Consider the following 17,409-nt stretch of genomic DNA (forward strand, 5'->3'; position numbering starts at 1 on the left):
GGTGGATTTGGTGGATTTGGCCCCTGCCAGGGGCAGCCTGGCCGGGCACATTGCCTGTGCCTTGGTGCCACCATCACCTGGCAAAGGCCACGCAACCCTCTGTGGGACACTGAGTGCTGTGAAACTGGTTTCTCCTTCAGCCACTTGAGCTGAAAGCACTGACAAACATTGTGAGTTTAAAAATAGAAGTTTTTTCACACTCGGCAGGAGTGCTTCCCCTGCCAGTGCAGAGGGGACTGCAGGAAAGGCTTCAAATAAAATAAAAGTAGGGGGGGGGGGAAAAATCTTTATTAAAAACTCTGTTGCTTCAGGCTGGCTGAGCCGGGTCTCCCAGCCTGTGACCAAGGGGGTCAGAAAGCTGTGAGGCTGGGGCTAACTGCTTCACTGGTGACCTGCTTAACAATTTATTTATTTTATATCATCATTAATGAAAGGAGGAACTGCTGCTGCTCACCCCAGATGGGGTCTTGTGGGGGGGCAGAGGTGGGATCAGGGGCACTGGAAAGAGTATTTCTTAATATTCCTCCAAGTGGGTGCCTGGGCAGAGGGGGTGGGGGCAGCATGGGCAGGGTCCTGCTGCTGCAGGGATGCTCTGGTTTCTTGTCCTGGCTCCTGCCTCCTCTGTGGGACAAGGGCTGCTGGGATGGGATGGGATGGGATGGGATGGGATGGGATGGGATGGGATGGGATGGGATGGGATGGGATGACATGCATGCTGGTGGCTCCTGGATCTGGGGTCAGATGCCCACCTCACATGCAGGTGGCTGAAAATGCCCTGAGATCTCCAGGCTGCAATGGGAAAATGAGTTTTCTCTGCTGCTGCCACCAAATCCCAGCAGCACATTATCCTGGTGGGTGTTGATAGCACTTTGGCAGTGGGCTGGTTGTACTCAACTGGTATTGATGCCAGCATGTGTTGGGGTATGACTGGAGGGCAGCAGGGTAGGAGAATTTTAGCTACACCACTGTAGGGGTGAAGAAGTAGCTATTTCCCAGCAAGAGAAATATTTTTTTCCATGAAGAGAAACTTTGTGGTTGAAGACCACCTGATGAATTAACCTGTGGGTCAGCTGGAGCTGCTGTATAACCAACCATTGGCCAAAGCAGTGCATATAGAACAGTGTAGAATAGCATATAAATATATCACAACTGAATCACTGCTTCATCACCTGCAGCTGGCAGAGCAGCCCTTGGTGGCTGGGTGGCTGTGGAACTTTGAGCAGAGGAGGGTGGCTGGGGCTTTGGGCTGATTTCTCTGTGGCTGGTGGTTTAACTCAGGGAGTCTGTTGCCTGTAAAGCATTTGGCCTCTTCAGTTCCCCTCTGCTTCAACCAGAGCACAGACAGATTTATTACCATGGGCAGAAGCAAGACAAGTGGGGTCAGCACTGCCCTGGGCCTCCTAATTGAGGGTGGATGCCATCTCCTGGTCATCTCCTCTGTCCCTGTGTGGGGCTGAGCTCTGCAGGTGTCCTGGTTTGGGCCAGGATAAAGGTGATTTTTCTCAGCAGGCCACAGGAGATGTTGATTGCATCTCCTGAAGGATCCTGGGGAATCCCTGGACACAGGGACTCTGGTGCCAGTTCTCTGGATGTCTGGAGAAGTCACTGGCACAGCTTTTGACCGGTCCTTGTGCTCTCCTAAAGATTCTCCAGATGTGGTTCAGGGCCCAGTGCAGGTAAAGAATTTCTTTCAGATGTTTTGGAGTTGTTTGTTTCTTTGTGGTTTTTGGTTTGTTGTTTTTTTTTAATATTTTGGAGAGTCCAGGCTGGCAGTTGCAGCAGATTTCATGCTCTAGGCACTTCCCTGCTCTCCAATGTGCTGGCTCTGCCCCCAGCCCTGCCCTCTCCCCATAGTTTGAGCATCTCAGCACCACCAGATACAGAGCTAAAGGCACAACACCAGCAGCATGTGGTAGTGGCAGGTTTGGTTCTTGCTGTTTGCTGCCTTGTGGCAGTAGTTACTACCCCACTGCCCTTGAGGGCTCCCCAGAAGCATTTTTTCCACTCACAGCCAGTTTCCCCATATTCATCCCTCCAAACAGGCTCGGATGCTCAAGGGCAGGTACTCAGCATGGCCAGGTTAATTTTGATGAGAAGCCTTGCAGGCCAAAGAGCTGGCTGCTGGCTCTGCTGCCTGCAAGTGCCACCGAATTCACCCCTGGTTAACGGAAGCTGGAAAGCAGGATTCCAAAGACCCAAAGCTCCCTTGCCCCTCCTCACCACACGGGCTGCTGCCAACTCTCTGTGCTGCCCCCAGGTTTGTCCTGCATGGAGCATGGGACACCACCTCTCCTTCCCATGGGGAAGAGCAGCAGAGCCCACAGCCTGCACTCTGCTCTCAGACACGTCCCAGGGCCTGCTCACCCTCCCTCCCTCCCATGTCAGTATTGATTTGACCTGAACTCCCTTTAATGTGCTGTGATTTCTTTCAATTAGGCTTTGAGAGAAGCCTCTTTGGTGTTCGATAGAGCCAGCCCTAGCACGGTGCCTGGACCAGGATGGTCCAGAAGGGGATGCTTAGACATAGAATCATAGAATCATAGAATCCTAGAATCCTAGGGGTTGGAAGGGACCTCGAAAGATCATCTAGTCCAACCCCCCCTGCCAGAGCAGGGCCCCCTAGAGTACATCCCCTAGGAACGTGTCCAGGTGGGTTTTGAATGTCTCCAGTGAAGGAGACTCCACAACCCCCCTGGGCAGCCTGTTCCAGGGCTCTGTCACCCTTACAGTAAAAAAATTTTTTCTGATATTCAACTTGAACCTCCTATGCTCCAATTTACACCCATTACCCCTTGTCCTATCACTGGTCACCACTGAGAAAAGCCTAACTCCATCTCCCTGACACTCACCCCTTACATATTTGAAAACATTGATGAGGTCACCCCTCAGTCTCCTTTTCTCCAAACTAAAGAGACCCAGCTCCCTCAGCCTTTCCTCATAAGGGAGATGTTCCACTCCCTTAATCATCTCAGTAGCTCTGTGCTGGACTCTTTCAAGCACTTCCCTGTCCTTCTTGAACTGAGGGGCCCAGAACTGGACACAATACTCCAGGTGCAGACATGTTCCTGCATCCCTGGCAAGAGCACTCCTCTGTGCCTTATTTTTCCCCATAGCCCATGAGGATAATCCCACTGTTTAAAGTTCACTTCTTATCACCTCTCCTTTTCCTAGCTCTTTCCACCCTGTAGACTGGTGGCTTTGCTCCCTCAGCCTACAGGACAGGTTTGCCACATCCTTAGCTGGGTTACCTGCTTAATTTAGATGAGCACCAGATCTGCGTGGTCCCCCCTGTTCTGTGCAGGAGCAGCCCCACACCAACCAGAGCTGAACTGAGCCTGAGCAACCCTCATCTTCCCATCCCTGGCACAGCTGCCTTGCTTTCCCCTTTCTCCTTGGTGCCTTTCACCTCCTTGGGGATGTGCTTAGCCAAGCCAGGGCTCGGTGTCACATTATTTCCAGCAAACTAATGGGCAGAGTGCTTGTTTTCAGAGACTGCATGGAGCAGAAATCCCTGCACTTCATCTCCAGCTGCAATTACCGAAGCCAAGTCGATGCAGTTGATGGTAATAGGATGGTAACACTGTCTGAATTTGTATTTAATGCTGATTCCAAAGGTCTGTAATTTTCATCAGCACCACATGACTTTTTATAGAACAGAAAGATGTGAGAGCGGTTAATGAGCTGTAATTCTGGAGAGCTTCTGCCTTGATTGGGACTAATTATTGTCTTTATAAAAATAATTAACAATCCACACAACCTGTAGTGTGAGAGGCATGTGGCATTAATTAAACCAGGAGGTATTTTCAATGCACCTTTATCTCCCCTTTCCCAGCACACACCAACCAAGCCGTGGTGTTGCACTGCAGAAAGCCAAGTGTGAGCTGGCATCGGGGTGAGGGCTGGTGTAGTACAAAAAGGGCAGGTCCTGAGCAAGGACCTGCATCCAGATCACACCTCCACAGCCTCCTGGCTCTGTGTAAAAATCCTCATTTGGGTAGGAAAGACTGTTTTGGCTAGAACAAGGTGATGGTTTTCATGTGGTGTGGGCTGTCCCTGATGGGTGCAGAGGGCGTGCTGGGGATGTTTCTGTGTTTTTAAGCTGAAGAACAGGTGGTGGGCCCTTGGTGAGGGGCACAGGGGGTCTGCACTGGGTGCTGTAGCACCCCAGAATTTAGACAGTCACTTTGGGAAGGCTGAGCTCTTTTTCTCCAGTGCTCTGAGATCCTGGGGTGAATCCCAGGTGACTGTGCCCCACCGCTGACAGTGAGTGGGTGTGTGTGCTAAGACACACTTACATAATGTCTAATTGTTAATGAGACTAATTTCTCTATTTTCCTGGAGGTATTATGAGAACTAAGGAATATGTTTGCATAATCTTGATTTTGTTTATAAATAATTCTGGATTATCTAAACATGCATAACACCAGGGCTCTGCTGTTCTACATTGCCTTTCAGCTGAGGATCACAAGGAATTTTACAAATATTAGTTCAGCCTCACAAATCTCAGCAAGCAGTAAAATTATTATTACACTTGATTAAACATAGATGTGCTGAAAAGTGAAATGATTCCCTCCAGCCTCTCCTGGCAGGGTCTGCATGGTGCCCAGAGACCTGCCTGCCTCCTCCAAACCTTTCCCCTAAGGAACAGCAAGCCAATAAATACCCTTTCCTTTTTTCAGGGTAATGATTTAAAATAATGTTCAGGGTGGTGTGGATGGCTAAGGACAAAGCCTGGGAGCAGAGAGAGAGGTTTCTTTCGAGCTCTGGGCCCCCAAAAGCCCTGGGTTCTGCAGCACTGAGCACCTTGGTGCTGGCCATGTAGCACGGAGGTCACAGCCACACCAGCCTCTGCCTCTTTGGAGTGCAGTGAAAGGTGGGAAGGACCTGTCTTCTGTCCCAGAAACCCTCCTTAACTTAACCCCTCCACACCAGTCCTTCCTGGGCAGCTGGCAAGACCACCAACAGGTTTCTCGCAGGCTCAGGGGCTGCTATGAGGGAGAAGAACTTCAGTCCAACCAAAACCTCCCAGCCATGAAGCTGCAATTTGAGAATTTCCCGGCTCACCTGACATAGGAGATGTGATACAGGGAGGCAAAGGGCCCTTATGGCCATAAAAAGCCTCTGGCAGAATGCAACAGGAGGGGTTAAACCCTGCTTGCCACCTCCCTTCCTGGGTTCTTAATGTTGTAGGCTTCTCTCTCCTCCAGCAGTGGTTTCAAGCTGAGCCCAGGGGCTTGCTGTTCATCAGCTGCAGGCAGGCAGGTGTGCCTGATGGATGGGGTGGTTAATGTGACCTGACTCAGTGGCCTGAGTGTCCCTGTCCCCAACCTGGATGGATGGGATGGCCATATTTTCTGTTTTCCTCTGTCAACCAGAGTTATTCCAGCTCTGCAACAGCTGAGTGATCAGCTTGGTTTTTTGGAGTTATCTGAGTGCTGAGACCTACAGTGTGCTTCCACCTCTTCTCCCTGTGGCAATTTAAAACCAAAATACATGAACAGAGAGGGGGAAAAAGCTTCATGTGAGTGGAAAAGGGAGCATTCCTGCTCCAAGTGGGTCTTCTCCCTCTGTCTTTTCCTTGCTGTCTCCAATGTGCCTTATTACTAATTCATTTTTAAAGTGAACTCTCAGAGCTCCCAGGAGCTCCTGGTAACTGTGTGCTTACAGTTTCTCATTTGGTTAAAATTTAACGAGCTATGTTATTGGCAAAGACTATTTCACTGCCATTCACCGTGCCAAACAGCATGGGGCTTTGGACAAAGGAGGGAACCAGCACATTGCAGAGTGTCCGTGGTGACCAGCTGGCTGTGTCCTGGCCCTGCCATTGTGTGGCAGCACATGGAGTGGCTTCCTTGTTAAAGAGTGAGCCGAGATCTGCCAGGAGGATAGCACAGGAGGATGCTGGATTAACTGGTGCAAGGGACTGGAATCTTGTGTGGAAGCACAAGCACTGGCAAAGCAAGGCACTGCTGTGGGGGTTTGGCTGGAACTGGGGTGCTGTGGTGGCCTGGGGGATGCTCCCTGGGGGCTGGCACTGTGTGGCCCATCAGGCAGGAGGATGTTCTCCAGCCTGACCACGGTGGAGCAGCAAAAGTTGCAGAGAGTAGCAAATTGCTTCTGTTTGGAAGCAATCCTTCAGTTTGCTTTTTGTTAAAACCCTCCTAAGAGGTTAAGCAGCATCTCCCAGTGCTCCCCAGCTTGCAGCATTGTGTTGGGAAGTGCCTGACCACAGCTGCTGGGCTCCCTCCCTGGTCCTGCCTTTCCTCTGACTTGGGTTTGCCCTGTGCCACTCGTGCGACAGAGATTAATGAGAAATTTGAGTTCACATCCAGGCTTTTCCTAATCACCAGCTCTATGAGAGCCGCTTAGAAGAGATCAGTGGGGAGCTGACTCCTCCCCAGACCAGTCCCTACCATGCCGGGGTCACTCAGGAGCCTGGAGTCCCCCAAAACATGGATCAGGGATGTGCAGGGTTCCTGTGCCAAGGTGCAGCACGGCAATGTCAGCGCTTTCGGCTGCATTTGTGGGCACTGGGGACATCCAAGGCTCCTCCTTTCCTGTTCCCTGATTGAGGAAAAAGCTATCTCCTTTACAGGCATGGGAACCCACAGACTACTTGTTTAAGGAGCGAGATTTGAGGATCGGGAAGGCACAGGACTGTCCCCCCCTGAGGGCAAGCCTGTCCCGGCAGTGTGCAGGTGCTGCCAGGCACCAAGCACCGCAGGGACCTCTGAGCTGGCAGCGTGGGAGGCACACAAGATGCCATAGAAACCACTCGAGACAGGGCAGCTGTCCAGGTTTCCTTTAGAAATGATACAGCCACATGCCATATTCCTCGGGTTTCTCTCTGCTGTCGCTGGCAGGCAGCCGGCAGAGCCCTGCAAGGTGGCCAGGTCGGGAGGTGGCTTGGACGGGAAGTGTCCCTAGCAAGAAGGGGACCCAAGCGTGAAGAGCAGGGAAAGGCTGTGCTCACCCTCATGCCTGACCTTACCTAAGAAAGATGGTCCCTGGGAGCATCTCTTTCCCCCCGTGGAGTTTTTAGGGAGCCGCCGCCAGATGGTGTCGGGGACGGAGCCGTCGCTCCGGGCTGCAGCCACACAGCATCCCCCGAAGCATCTGGTACTGACCCTGTGCTGCTACCGGGGGCCTCTTCCAGCAGGGAAGTTCCTCTGTTCTGGTTCAACCATGCATAGCAAATCAACTGCTGGAAAATAAAGAGCCAAGCTGCTTTTTTGGCCTGGGATATACAAAGAGTGATCGTTAAATGTTTCTGGAGTCTCAGAAGCAAAAAGGGCTGTGGCTGCATTTGGGCTTGCAGAAGGACACAGGGTTCCTAGGGGACCAGGAGGAGGGGGGCTGGAAAAAAAAAATTGAGTGAAAAAACGTATATTATGGAATTGTGTTCCTCTCCTGTGTTTAAACTGCCTGAAGAAAACCACACGCTTTTCTGCAGCTGGTGCCTCTGCTGATGCACAGGAAAAAAATAGCAAGGAGAAGATTAAAATTGAACTGGCTTAGAGTCTGTGTAATCAGGGAAAATATCTCTGTGATTTGCTATTATAATTTTCAATAACAAACTGCAGGGCTCCTGCCACACTAATAATAATGGTTTGAATGAGGTGAGGAAAGAACCTGCCGTGGGGTCTCTGTGTGTGTGTGTTTGTGGGAAGCACTTAGAATTTTTCCCATCTCTTAATTTTGAAGAGGTATTTTTAGTGCATATTTCAAACAGTTTATGTAAACACATCTGCTGGAGTTTTAGCTAGGAAATGTCTTTAAAATCTCCTTTTCTGTGCCCTCCCTCTCCTGAGACAAAGGAACAGTTTGACCGTTTTCTTTTTCAGTCAGATGAGCAAGAGAGAAAATGAAAGGGTTGTTTTGTCAGCACCAAAGAGCTTCTCAGCCCCAAATCTCAGGTGGCTTTTAGAAATGCTGCAAGCAGCTCAGCCCATGCTCAGCAGGGCCAAGGTCCCAGGGCAGAGAGATGCTCATTGGAGGTGTCTGTGGCACAGAGCTGTAGTACAGCAGGGACACCAACCCACTACTTGCCCTCTCCTGCACCACCAAAACCTTCAGGTGAGGAAAAGAAAGATGAGATATTCAGTCATGTGTCCATGCACTTATTATACATTAGCCAAGAGCATCTGTGGGTGCAAGGGGCTGTGGGTGCAGGAGTTTCTTCTGCTTCCCCCTGGAGCATTCACAACTAATGGGCTCATCAGAGATGCTTTAGCCTTTTTTGCTTTAACCTTTTTCAGTTTGGGGGCTCTGACTGGCTGGAGCTGCTCCTACCTTTTCATCATAGAGATGATGGGAATGTGAGGCCAGCCAGGGCTGAAAAAGGGCAAAGTAGTAGCTTCCATACTGACTTTTCCACATACTCTGTCTTGAGTTTGGAAATGCTGTTTGCTGGGAGAGTTTTGGAGAAAAACAGACATGTGAGCAATCCTGGCTATTTAGCATTAGCCAGAGTGAGCTAAGGGCCTTGAGGCCCAGCTGCAAGGTTACTGAAAGATCAGCTATGGGCAAAAGATAAGGGAGTTGGCAGGAGAAAAGAAGAATAACAGGATGGGAAAGCATCTCATAGACAGCACATCAACAGTTGTATTTAACCAGTTAGATAGTGCCCTCAGTATATGAAGAATGTGTTGTACATAGCAGTATGCTTATATTATGTTATCAGCTTGATTGTGAGTAATAGGGCTACTGCTACTCTCAATAAATGGCAATACTTTGATTATAAAAGCTGTTGATGCAGATTTACCCTGCCTGGGGTCTCGAACATGCTTGTGTGTGCAGCCAGGAGCCCCCCCACTGCCAGCATCGACCCAGCTGCTTGTGCAAAGGAAAATATATGAAAAAAAAAAAAAAAAAAGCTTGGTTAGCATGATCCAGCCCTGGTGTGCTTATGCTGCTGCTTGCCAAGCAGCTGACAAGGGCAGAAGGGCTGCAGGCAAGGCCACAGAGAGCTGGGAGTTCTGGACCCCCCCTGTGGAGGTGAGGAACGATGCTGCTGCAGGTGGGGAGATAGCCTGGTGGCAGGGTCTGGCACCTGAAAGGGTACTAGCAAGGCAGTTTTCCTGCTTTTCTGTCCTTTTGAGATGTCACTGAGTTACTGTGGAGGAAAAGGATGATTGATGAAAGGTTTTTGGCAGGAGACTGCTGCAGGGCCAGGGCAGAGGAGCTGGGCTGGGACGTGGAAGGTTGTGGGGAGGGGAGGGCAGCTGCCCAGCCCTGGCAGCACTGGGTGCCAGCACGCAAGGATTTCATATGCACATCAAACCCCCCCTGACTGTGTGTCACTGCAGGGCTGGAGGGGACAGGTGTCACCAGGCTCAGCTCCTGATGGAACATGCATCACCAAGTGCCACATTTCATGGCCTGTTGAGATGGCACTTGGCCATGGCACTGAGCATGGCAGCTCCGGGATGGAGGAACAGGGGTGGTTTATGAGTTAACTCTGCTCACTGAGGCAGCAAATACCCTGTGCTGTTGTACCATCCCCTATGAAAGGTGCCAGCATCTGCCCAGGAAGGGCAGTGCAATCCCACAGGGGATAAGAGGGGATATTTCCTCACAGCTGGGTTGGTTCAAGGCTCCAGGACTCACTCATGTGGTCGACCCATTGCTCTGGAGGCCATGGAATTGGAGAAAGTCAGAGCAAAGCATGCAGGCATGTTCTGTGGCCAGGAGTATGTCTTAGGGACAAAACCATGACCCTCATGGTTTTGTCCCTCATTCTGAGCCTGAAGCAGCTGCCCTTCAGCAGAGCAGACCCTGGGCATTCTTCCTGCTTCCTTTTCCTCCTGCCTGCTCTGGCACACGTCCCTGTGGGCAGCACATCCCCTGTGCTTCCAGCTGCATGGTCCTCCTTGCCCTTCTGGGGATGGCCCCAGCACATCACCCATGAGGCTTTCTCCTTTCTGCTGCAGGCAGGAACTGGCAGGGGAAGGTGTAATAATCCTGTCCTTTGAGGCCACAGTAATAGTTCACACCAAACTCCAAGCCCTCAAACACACAAGAGACAACAACAAAATGTACATTTTTATATATATATATCTCCAATCAGTGTCTGTGGAGCTCAACACAAGGAGATTACCAGCCAGTTTAGAGTGCTAGTGACTCTCTGCATTCATCAGAGAACATTTGGTTGAATTGGAGCCAGCCTTTGATGGAATTGGAGAATAATTATTTCCATCGATAATTACTCCCAAGCCCAGCAGAAATGGTTTGTAGCGTGTTGCAGGACAGGAATCCTTGGTTGCCTAAAGGCCAATGTGTTTTAGCCCCAGGACCTGAAAATCCCATCAGTAGGAGCAAGGGTGGGGTGAGAGAGATGTTGCCTGCCATGCCCAGGTCCCTCCTAGTGCTGCCAACCAGGAGGAACCCTGCTGGTACAGCCCAGTCTTTGCACAGGTCATTAATGTGGGGACATTTTATAATGGATTCTAATGATTGAACATCAGAAGACTGTTCTTAAAAGGGGCTCAGAGAAGGCCACAAGCTAATTATCTTGAACAAAGAAAGCAATTAACCATGTAGCTTCCTGGATAATTAAATATAATGTATATGTTGGGAAGCGACTGGGGGGTTTTATTACAATAATTTTTTAGATTTTTAAAGGCAGAGGGACCATCACCTCCTGCATGTCCTGAGTCATAAATATTTCAGCTTCCCCTCGTTGACCTCTGATGCTTGTGTTTGGCTGATGCACACCTTTAAATGGTCAGGCATGGCAAAATGGGCTCCAAGAAGGAGACAGCTACTGGAGAAAGGGGGATTTCGTTGAGGGAGAAAACACAGGTGGAAAGAGTGGAGTGGCCCTTCTTCTGCAGGTGTTCCTGTGCCAACTCCAGCCCTGAAAGAGTTGTTCATGACTGGGGCAGGCAGCAGGGTGTTCCCTGGGGCATGCAAGCCTCTGGCTTTACCCAGCCAGGGCTAAGATGCTATTTTAGTATGACATTGCTCCTTAAGCACTCTCTTGTTCCAATTTAACACCCAACATGTACAACATATACCTTGCTCTATTCCCTTGTTATACCCCTATACCCCCAGCCCATGTGTGATGGTTGTGACAGTCTCTGCAGCCAGGCCAGGCTTTATTTATTTATATAATTGCTTTATTTACTAAAATAATACTCGGGATGACACAAGCCCCACAGTGTTCTTGCCCCCTCCCCTGCTGTATGGGTGTGATTTATGGCTTTCCATTAATATTTGTGGTGTTTGAAATAAACATCTGCAGGGCCTGGAAACCTATTTACTTTCCTCCCAAGTGCCTGAACTTAGCTTTCTTTTCTCCATTTGGCTTCTTTCCTCAATTTCAGCTTGCCCTGTCCAAACTCCAGTGTATCTTGGTGACCCCTCACCTCAGCCTTGCCCTGCCCTGGCTCTGCTCCTCTCCAGCTCCAGTGATCTCAGGGCTCTTGCAGGCACCTGTGTGGCTCAGGTGGTTCCTCTTAGGTCTGCTGGGCTCTAACAGGTTCTCCAGTTTGGGCTTTCAGCAGGACCAGGTGCATTTACTGGACCTATTTGTAGGAGCAGGGATGGAGGGCTGTCCCCTAGATGCTGAAGCTCTGCTTCCCCCTGAGTGCTGGCAAAGGGGTGGGATGAGGCAAGGTATTGGTGACACAACGGCAGGTTTGGAGACCTGAAATGCACAAGTTTTTTGTTTTTTGGCTTTTTTTAATCTACCCTAGCATAAGACCAGTGCTGTCTCTGCTGAGTTAAAACCCACACATCAGAGGAAGGTGACCAGGGGTGCTGTGCTGATCAGCTGAGATTGCCCCTTGTATTGGACCTGCATCCTGTGCTGTCCCCATAGCCCAGGGCCATCCAGTGGCTTCTCAGCTCTACCACACTTGTGACATCTCTGCCTAAAAGCTGAGTGTGGCTGGGCCATGGCTTGCCCTGGGAATGAGGGCTTTCTGGGGCTGAGTTCTGTGGGCTCAGGAGGCTGGGGGGGCAACCTGCAGCTCTCCTTCAGAGCAGCACAGGTCCTGTCTGTGGACAGGAAAGGGGATTCCTCACAGAAAGCTTCCAAAAAGAGGAGCCCTGCTGTTAGGACAGCTCTTTATTGCTGTGTCCCTCTCTTCTCCCTCCTGCAGTGGGACACTCAGATGCTTGCCATGCCCTGCAGAGGACAGATGTCCAGAAAAGCTGAGTGGCCATGGGGTCAAGGAGACTTCCACTACCAATGGCTGTGCTAAAGGGAAGGGGAGACGGGACCATGCTGACTCCAGATCACACAGGTAGGAGCCAGGGCTGTGAGTGGGTCACCTTGGAGCCAAGGGATGGCACAGGAGGCATTTGGGACTGTTTACCCAGCTCCTCTCAGGACCTGTGAGAGCTGGGAGGGATGGGTTTAATAATGGTGTGAGCGTACAGCATGAAACTCTGGTGTGTGTTGGCACCTGTAGGTCACTTCCCCTCCCTTTCTTGCTCTTACAACCCCCTTGCAAGTAATCCTGGCTGGAAGACAGGCAGCCTGCCAGCATCCCCATGTGCTACCAGGTCCATGGGGCACCCTGGGCTGAGCATTGCTGTCAGAAATTGCCCTCTCCCCATGCCTGGATCAGACCAGCAGCATTGGCTTCCTTAGGGACACAGCTCCATTATCAGTTCATCATTACCCCCTGACAACTTGAGAGGCAAAAAAATGAATCAGACACTGTAAATGAAGCAGCTAGGGCCTCTGAACCCCTGCCTGCTTGCTAAACTGTCTCTGGGATTAAAGCCTCTCCATTTGGTTAAAGATGCTGGAAAGAAAGAGCAAGAAAGCACATTTCATATCTTCAGATTTCAGGCTAACCGAAACAGTAATCTGAAGTGTATTTTTAATTAGTCTTTGATTACCATCATAGAGAAACAATTAAAATTGGATCAGTGCAGGGAGAAAGCTTCCACATCAAAGACAAAAGAGCTTTATCTTGTGAAAGGGAGAAGAGCTCTGCAGAAACTGCCCTGCCCTGCTTCTCCCTGCTCTCCCCTGGCCAGGGGGACTGAGATGCACCCAGAACTGTTTGCTGGGGAGCACAGATCCATCCCAGACACCTGTGGGAGCTGGGGCTGAGCACCCTGATAACTGAGGGGCCGAGATGGGTGATCAGGTCCCTGGCCTGGGGCAGCCCCTTAGGGTGTCCTTGGGCAGATATTTTGAAAGCATGGAGCAATGGGCTTTTTCTGAAAGTGTAATTTTGGCAACAATTCAAGTTTTGGTGAGCAAGTGTCAGGAGATACAGAGCCTCCCTGTCGCTGTGCTGTGATGATTGCTCTGTGTTTAGGGCTCTTTGTAACAACAATATTTGTTCTTCCTGCAGAAAACGATGAGTTTTTGGCCATTTTCTGCAGTAAAGATCCCACAGTCTTGTGAACAAGGGGCTGTCATTGTATGTTCCCTGCCAGCAGCTCCTCCGACTGGCAGAATGAGCAGTGGGGAAACTGAGGCACAAGCCCAGTGCCCTGGTTTCCAACAGTAATTCTGCAGAGGTCTTGGGAAGCTGGCTCCCCATAAACCTCACCTGTGGATCCATTAGGGGACCCACAGACAGATTTGGGGTTCAACTAGGGGACCCACAGGCTGATTTGGGGATTAACCTGAGGATCCTCAGGCTGCCACCATCTTAATGAGTGTTTGCTTTTGTTAATGGGTAGCCACAGAGTATCTGTTGTATTTTAAGCCCAGTCACCTAAATTAATTTATCTACAATACTTGATTTTCATTGAAACATAACACAATTCAGTGTTTTATGTTTTAAAAGTGGAATTAATTTACAGGAGGGTTTTTTTCAGGATTTAACAACTGTGTTAAGAGGTGCATATGTCATTGAATTACTACAGCATCTCAATAAATATATACATTTCTATTCAATTGCTATTTAACATATGCCAAGTCTTTTATTACAGTTAGATGCAGCTGGCTGCAATAATTATTGTATGCAAATTAAATGCCAATTAATTATTTAAAGGATATTTACCAAGACCAACAAAAACCTATAAATCTGTTAGGTTGTTAACCTCAGCAAACAATTAAAATAATCAGCCGGTACCACCACAGCCTATTGTAGCTGTCTTGTTATATCTCCGTTAAACCACAGAGGAAACACTTCGTTTGAGCTGAGCCCCAGTTCTTCATTAGAGGGTAATTAGGTGCTCACCCACACCCCGGGTCCTGATCCCTACCCTGGATGCCCCTGAGGTGGGGAGGCCGCCCCCGCCTGAGACAATACACACAGTGCCCTTGCTTTTTTTTGTTTTGACGATGATTTTACCATCTTAATTTTGGTTTTTTTGTTGCTGCTCCTCCAGCCCCTCCTGCGACGAGGAGCGCGTGCTGCCGCCAGCCCGGGGGAAGAAGAAGAAGAAGAAATTGGGCCACAAGAAGCGAAGGAGGTGAGGGCGGCCATGGTGTTGTGTGGGGTGTGAGGGGACCGGCAGCCCCCCAGGGGCATGAGGGGGCCGAAAACACGAGGAGTAAAATGGAGGCTGCGGATGGGGAGCTGGGAGGGGCCAGGGCCTTCCACAGGCCGAGGGAGGCTCTGCCATTTTCTCTCCCTCTCCTCAGGGTGGCAGAGGCCGGGCTGGTGCTGACCTCCCTGTCCCCTCTGGGTTTCCTGGGAGCCCCCGGCCCCTCTCTTCCCCGAGAGGAAGCCGCAGGTGCTGGGGAAAGGGCTGTGGGGAGCCCTGCAGTCCCTAATGGCCCTCTGTCTCCTCAGGTCCCCCTCCTATAGCCCTACTCCTGTGAAGAAGAAGAAGAAGAAGAAAAGCTCCAAGAAGCGAAAGAGAAACAGGTATTTTTCCCTTGAAAAATGTAGTTGTGGGTCAGCGGTGGCTGTGAGGGGGTTTGGGCAAGGGGTGGAAGACATTACTGCCTTTGGGCAGCTGGTTGAGCCCAGCACCAGGAGGGAGAGGTGTCAGACTCCTGATCAGAGCTGCAGTGGACCCCACGGGGAGGTGAAAACTCTTCTACAGATGCCACGTCCTGACAAGAGCCCTGGGTCAAATGCTTCTTGGATTTTAATCTCCTGCCCAGGAGTTCTCAGCAAACCAGGGGATCTATGAGGTCTTCTCGCAGTGCTCAGTCTAATGCTGGGCCTAGACATACTGATTCAAATTTCCAGTTTTGTGAGACCTTATTTCCAGTGTATGTATTTGTTTCTTGCAGGTTATCTTCAAAGAAGAGAAGACACAGGTAAGAGTTGAGCAAGTGCGGGGGCTCCCTTAGGGACAGGAGTTTAGTGGTCTCTTCAAGATGTCCCGAGGTTTATGTTCACTGGGTGGGGTCAGAAAACTCTTTTCTTCTGTGACTTCTTGAGGAATCCCCTTGGCTCCCTTCATTCTCTGTGGGTCTGGGGCTACCCTCTCCATTTTCACACTCATTCATTCCTCACGCCCCACAGGAATCAGGTCTCCATCCCAGCCCGTGCAATCAAACACATCAGTGGGAAAAGACCTCTTGGTATAAGCTGGCCTCTGGCAACCTCATCTATGTTGCACCTATCCTGTGTCTTGAGTCTTCATTTCTCTTACAGTTTCATCTGTAACATATGGCATCCCCCAGCAGTTCCCACTGTTGCAACACTGAGTCAGTGTCTTTCCAGGTGTGTACTGGAAGATCTCTTTTGATTCCAGTATGTGTCTGTACAGTATCAAGAAGTATTTGTCATCTCTATGGGAAAATGCAAAGCCACCAGGATGGCTGCTCCCTTTGAGCATCCTTTATTTGCAAAGTCCACAAGCCAGATTGTCAGCAGGCACTCAGACCCCCTGTGCTGCAGCAGAATCATTAATCCCTTTCATTTTTAATGCATGCTCTTGGGCAATTTAGCAGTAACATTGATGTGTGATTGAGCAGCTTTTTATCAGAACAGAAATCTCCAAATTAATTAGCCATTTCTTATTTAGTTCCTCAAGCCCCAAAAGTAAGAGAAAGGAAGAAAGAAAACACAAAAAACAGTAAGTAGCAATTCATGGTTTTCCCTGCCCTGCCTGCATAGAGATGTGGGGGCTATGAAGTGCTTGATGTGGTGGGTCCCCTGGAGCTAGCACTGGCTGCACAGCCCTAAGCAGTTCTAGGGATTATTTCTCAGCTGAAACCAGCAATTCTGATTTTGCTGGAATGGAAAAGGGCTTGTAGAGGCTGGAGATCTTTTCCCCTCTTTTGTGCCACCTCATTTGGTACTTTCTTTGTATCTCACAAGTTCACTGAGTCCTGAGCAGAGACTCTTATATTTTCTGATGAGGCAGGATGAGAAGATGAGCTCAAATCTGTGGCACATGCTGCCCCACAGCTTCCACTGTGCAAAGGGCACCCTGGCACACTTTTGCTGAGAGGGGCTCTAGCTCCTTGTTTGCTACTCTTGGTTGTTGTAGTAGGGGCTACTCATGATATGCAGGACAACCAGATATCCCAATGAGATGGGCAGTGGGAACTAGGGAAGAGAAGAGATTGTCTGGAGGAGATAGAGGTTGCATAAATATTGGGTTGAGGTTCTCATCTACTCTGGAGTGTTGGTAGAGCACAATCCTTATCCTTTGGGGCAGACAATTAAGGGGTATGGTATAAAATGTGGCTCCTTGAGGCTGGAAGGCAGGCCTGTAAGCCTTCTGTTTGTTCATTTCTGTCTTCCCCTGGTGTCATGGTTTAACACTGGCCCAGCAATTAAACCAAATAACAGATGGTCTCTATTAATCCCCCTTCCCACCCTGATAAAGGAAGGAGAGAGAATAAGGGAGAGAGACTGATAGGTTGGAAACTAAACTACACAACTTCAATGAAACAGTAATGATAAATAGGAAAAATTACTAAATATATACAAATATACAGGAAAATTGCTCCCATGTTCCTCCTCCCTTCCCCCCAATAGCTCTCACGTCACCACCAAGGCTCCAGAGCAGCCCTGGCAAAGTCCAGGCTGGAATCCTGGAGTCAGCAGCAGTTGGGAGCTGGAGGCAGGAACACAGATATGGGCTGGCACGGATCAGGACAACAGGCAGAGGAAGGGGTGGAATCCTCCCAGGATGCTGAAGCAAACAGGGACAGGTGAAGAAGGGGAAGCAGGAAGGGGTTTGACCCTCATGAGCCCTCAAATTTATACTGAGTATGAGATGTGTGGGATAGAATACTCTGGTCAATTTTGGCATCTATCTTGTCCATTCCTCTGTAAGGAAGGGTTGCAGGTGTGACCTTTTTACTCCTTTTCTCCTTCTGGAGGGCAAAATGTTCCTCAGAACTGAGCAGTGTTCTTGGTTCTGCACATCAGTCTCCATCTGTAACTCTATACATTCAGCATTATCAGTCCCAGAAGCAGACACTGACTGAGAAACTTGCTGTTAATTTCAGCAAGTGCAGCTACTTACAAGAGACTTAGCTGAAAGCAAAATTACAAGACAGAAAATTACCTTTATCCT

The 17,409-nt window shown here is 49.7% G+C and overlaps 1 protein-coding gene across 3 annotated transcripts in view; it reads left to right on the top strand.

Moving 5' to 3' along the window:
- Nucleotides 1-17,409, top strand: part of SRRM4 (serine/arginine repetitive matrix 4) — a 46,657-nt gene that overhangs the window by 7,534 nt on the left and 21,714 nt on the right. For 2 of the 3 annotated variants that reach the window (XM_071762696.1, XM_071762697.1), the window contains exons 2-6: nucleotides 12,108-12,251; nucleotides 14,308-14,391; nucleotides 14,715-14,789; nucleotides 15,164-15,190; nucleotides 15,904-15,954. In XM_071762696.1, the coding sequence (XP_071618797.1) occupies nucleotides 12,108-12,251; nucleotides 14,308-14,391; nucleotides 14,715-14,789; nucleotides 15,164-15,190; nucleotides 15,904-15,954 (381 nt within the window). The remainder of the gene's footprint in view (nucleotides 1-12,107; nucleotides 12,252-14,307; nucleotides 14,392-14,714; nucleotides 14,790-15,163; nucleotides 15,191-15,903; nucleotides 15,955-17,409) is intronic. The other variant, XM_071762699.1, reaches the window with a different exon arrangement.

Source organism: Heliangelus exortis, chromosome 19 (assembly GCF_036169615.1).
Source record: "Heliangelus exortis chromosome 19, bHelExo1.hap1, whole genome shotgun sequence".
NCBI lineage: Eukaryota > Metazoa > Chordata > Aves > Apodiformes > Trochilidae > Heliangelus > Heliangelus exortis.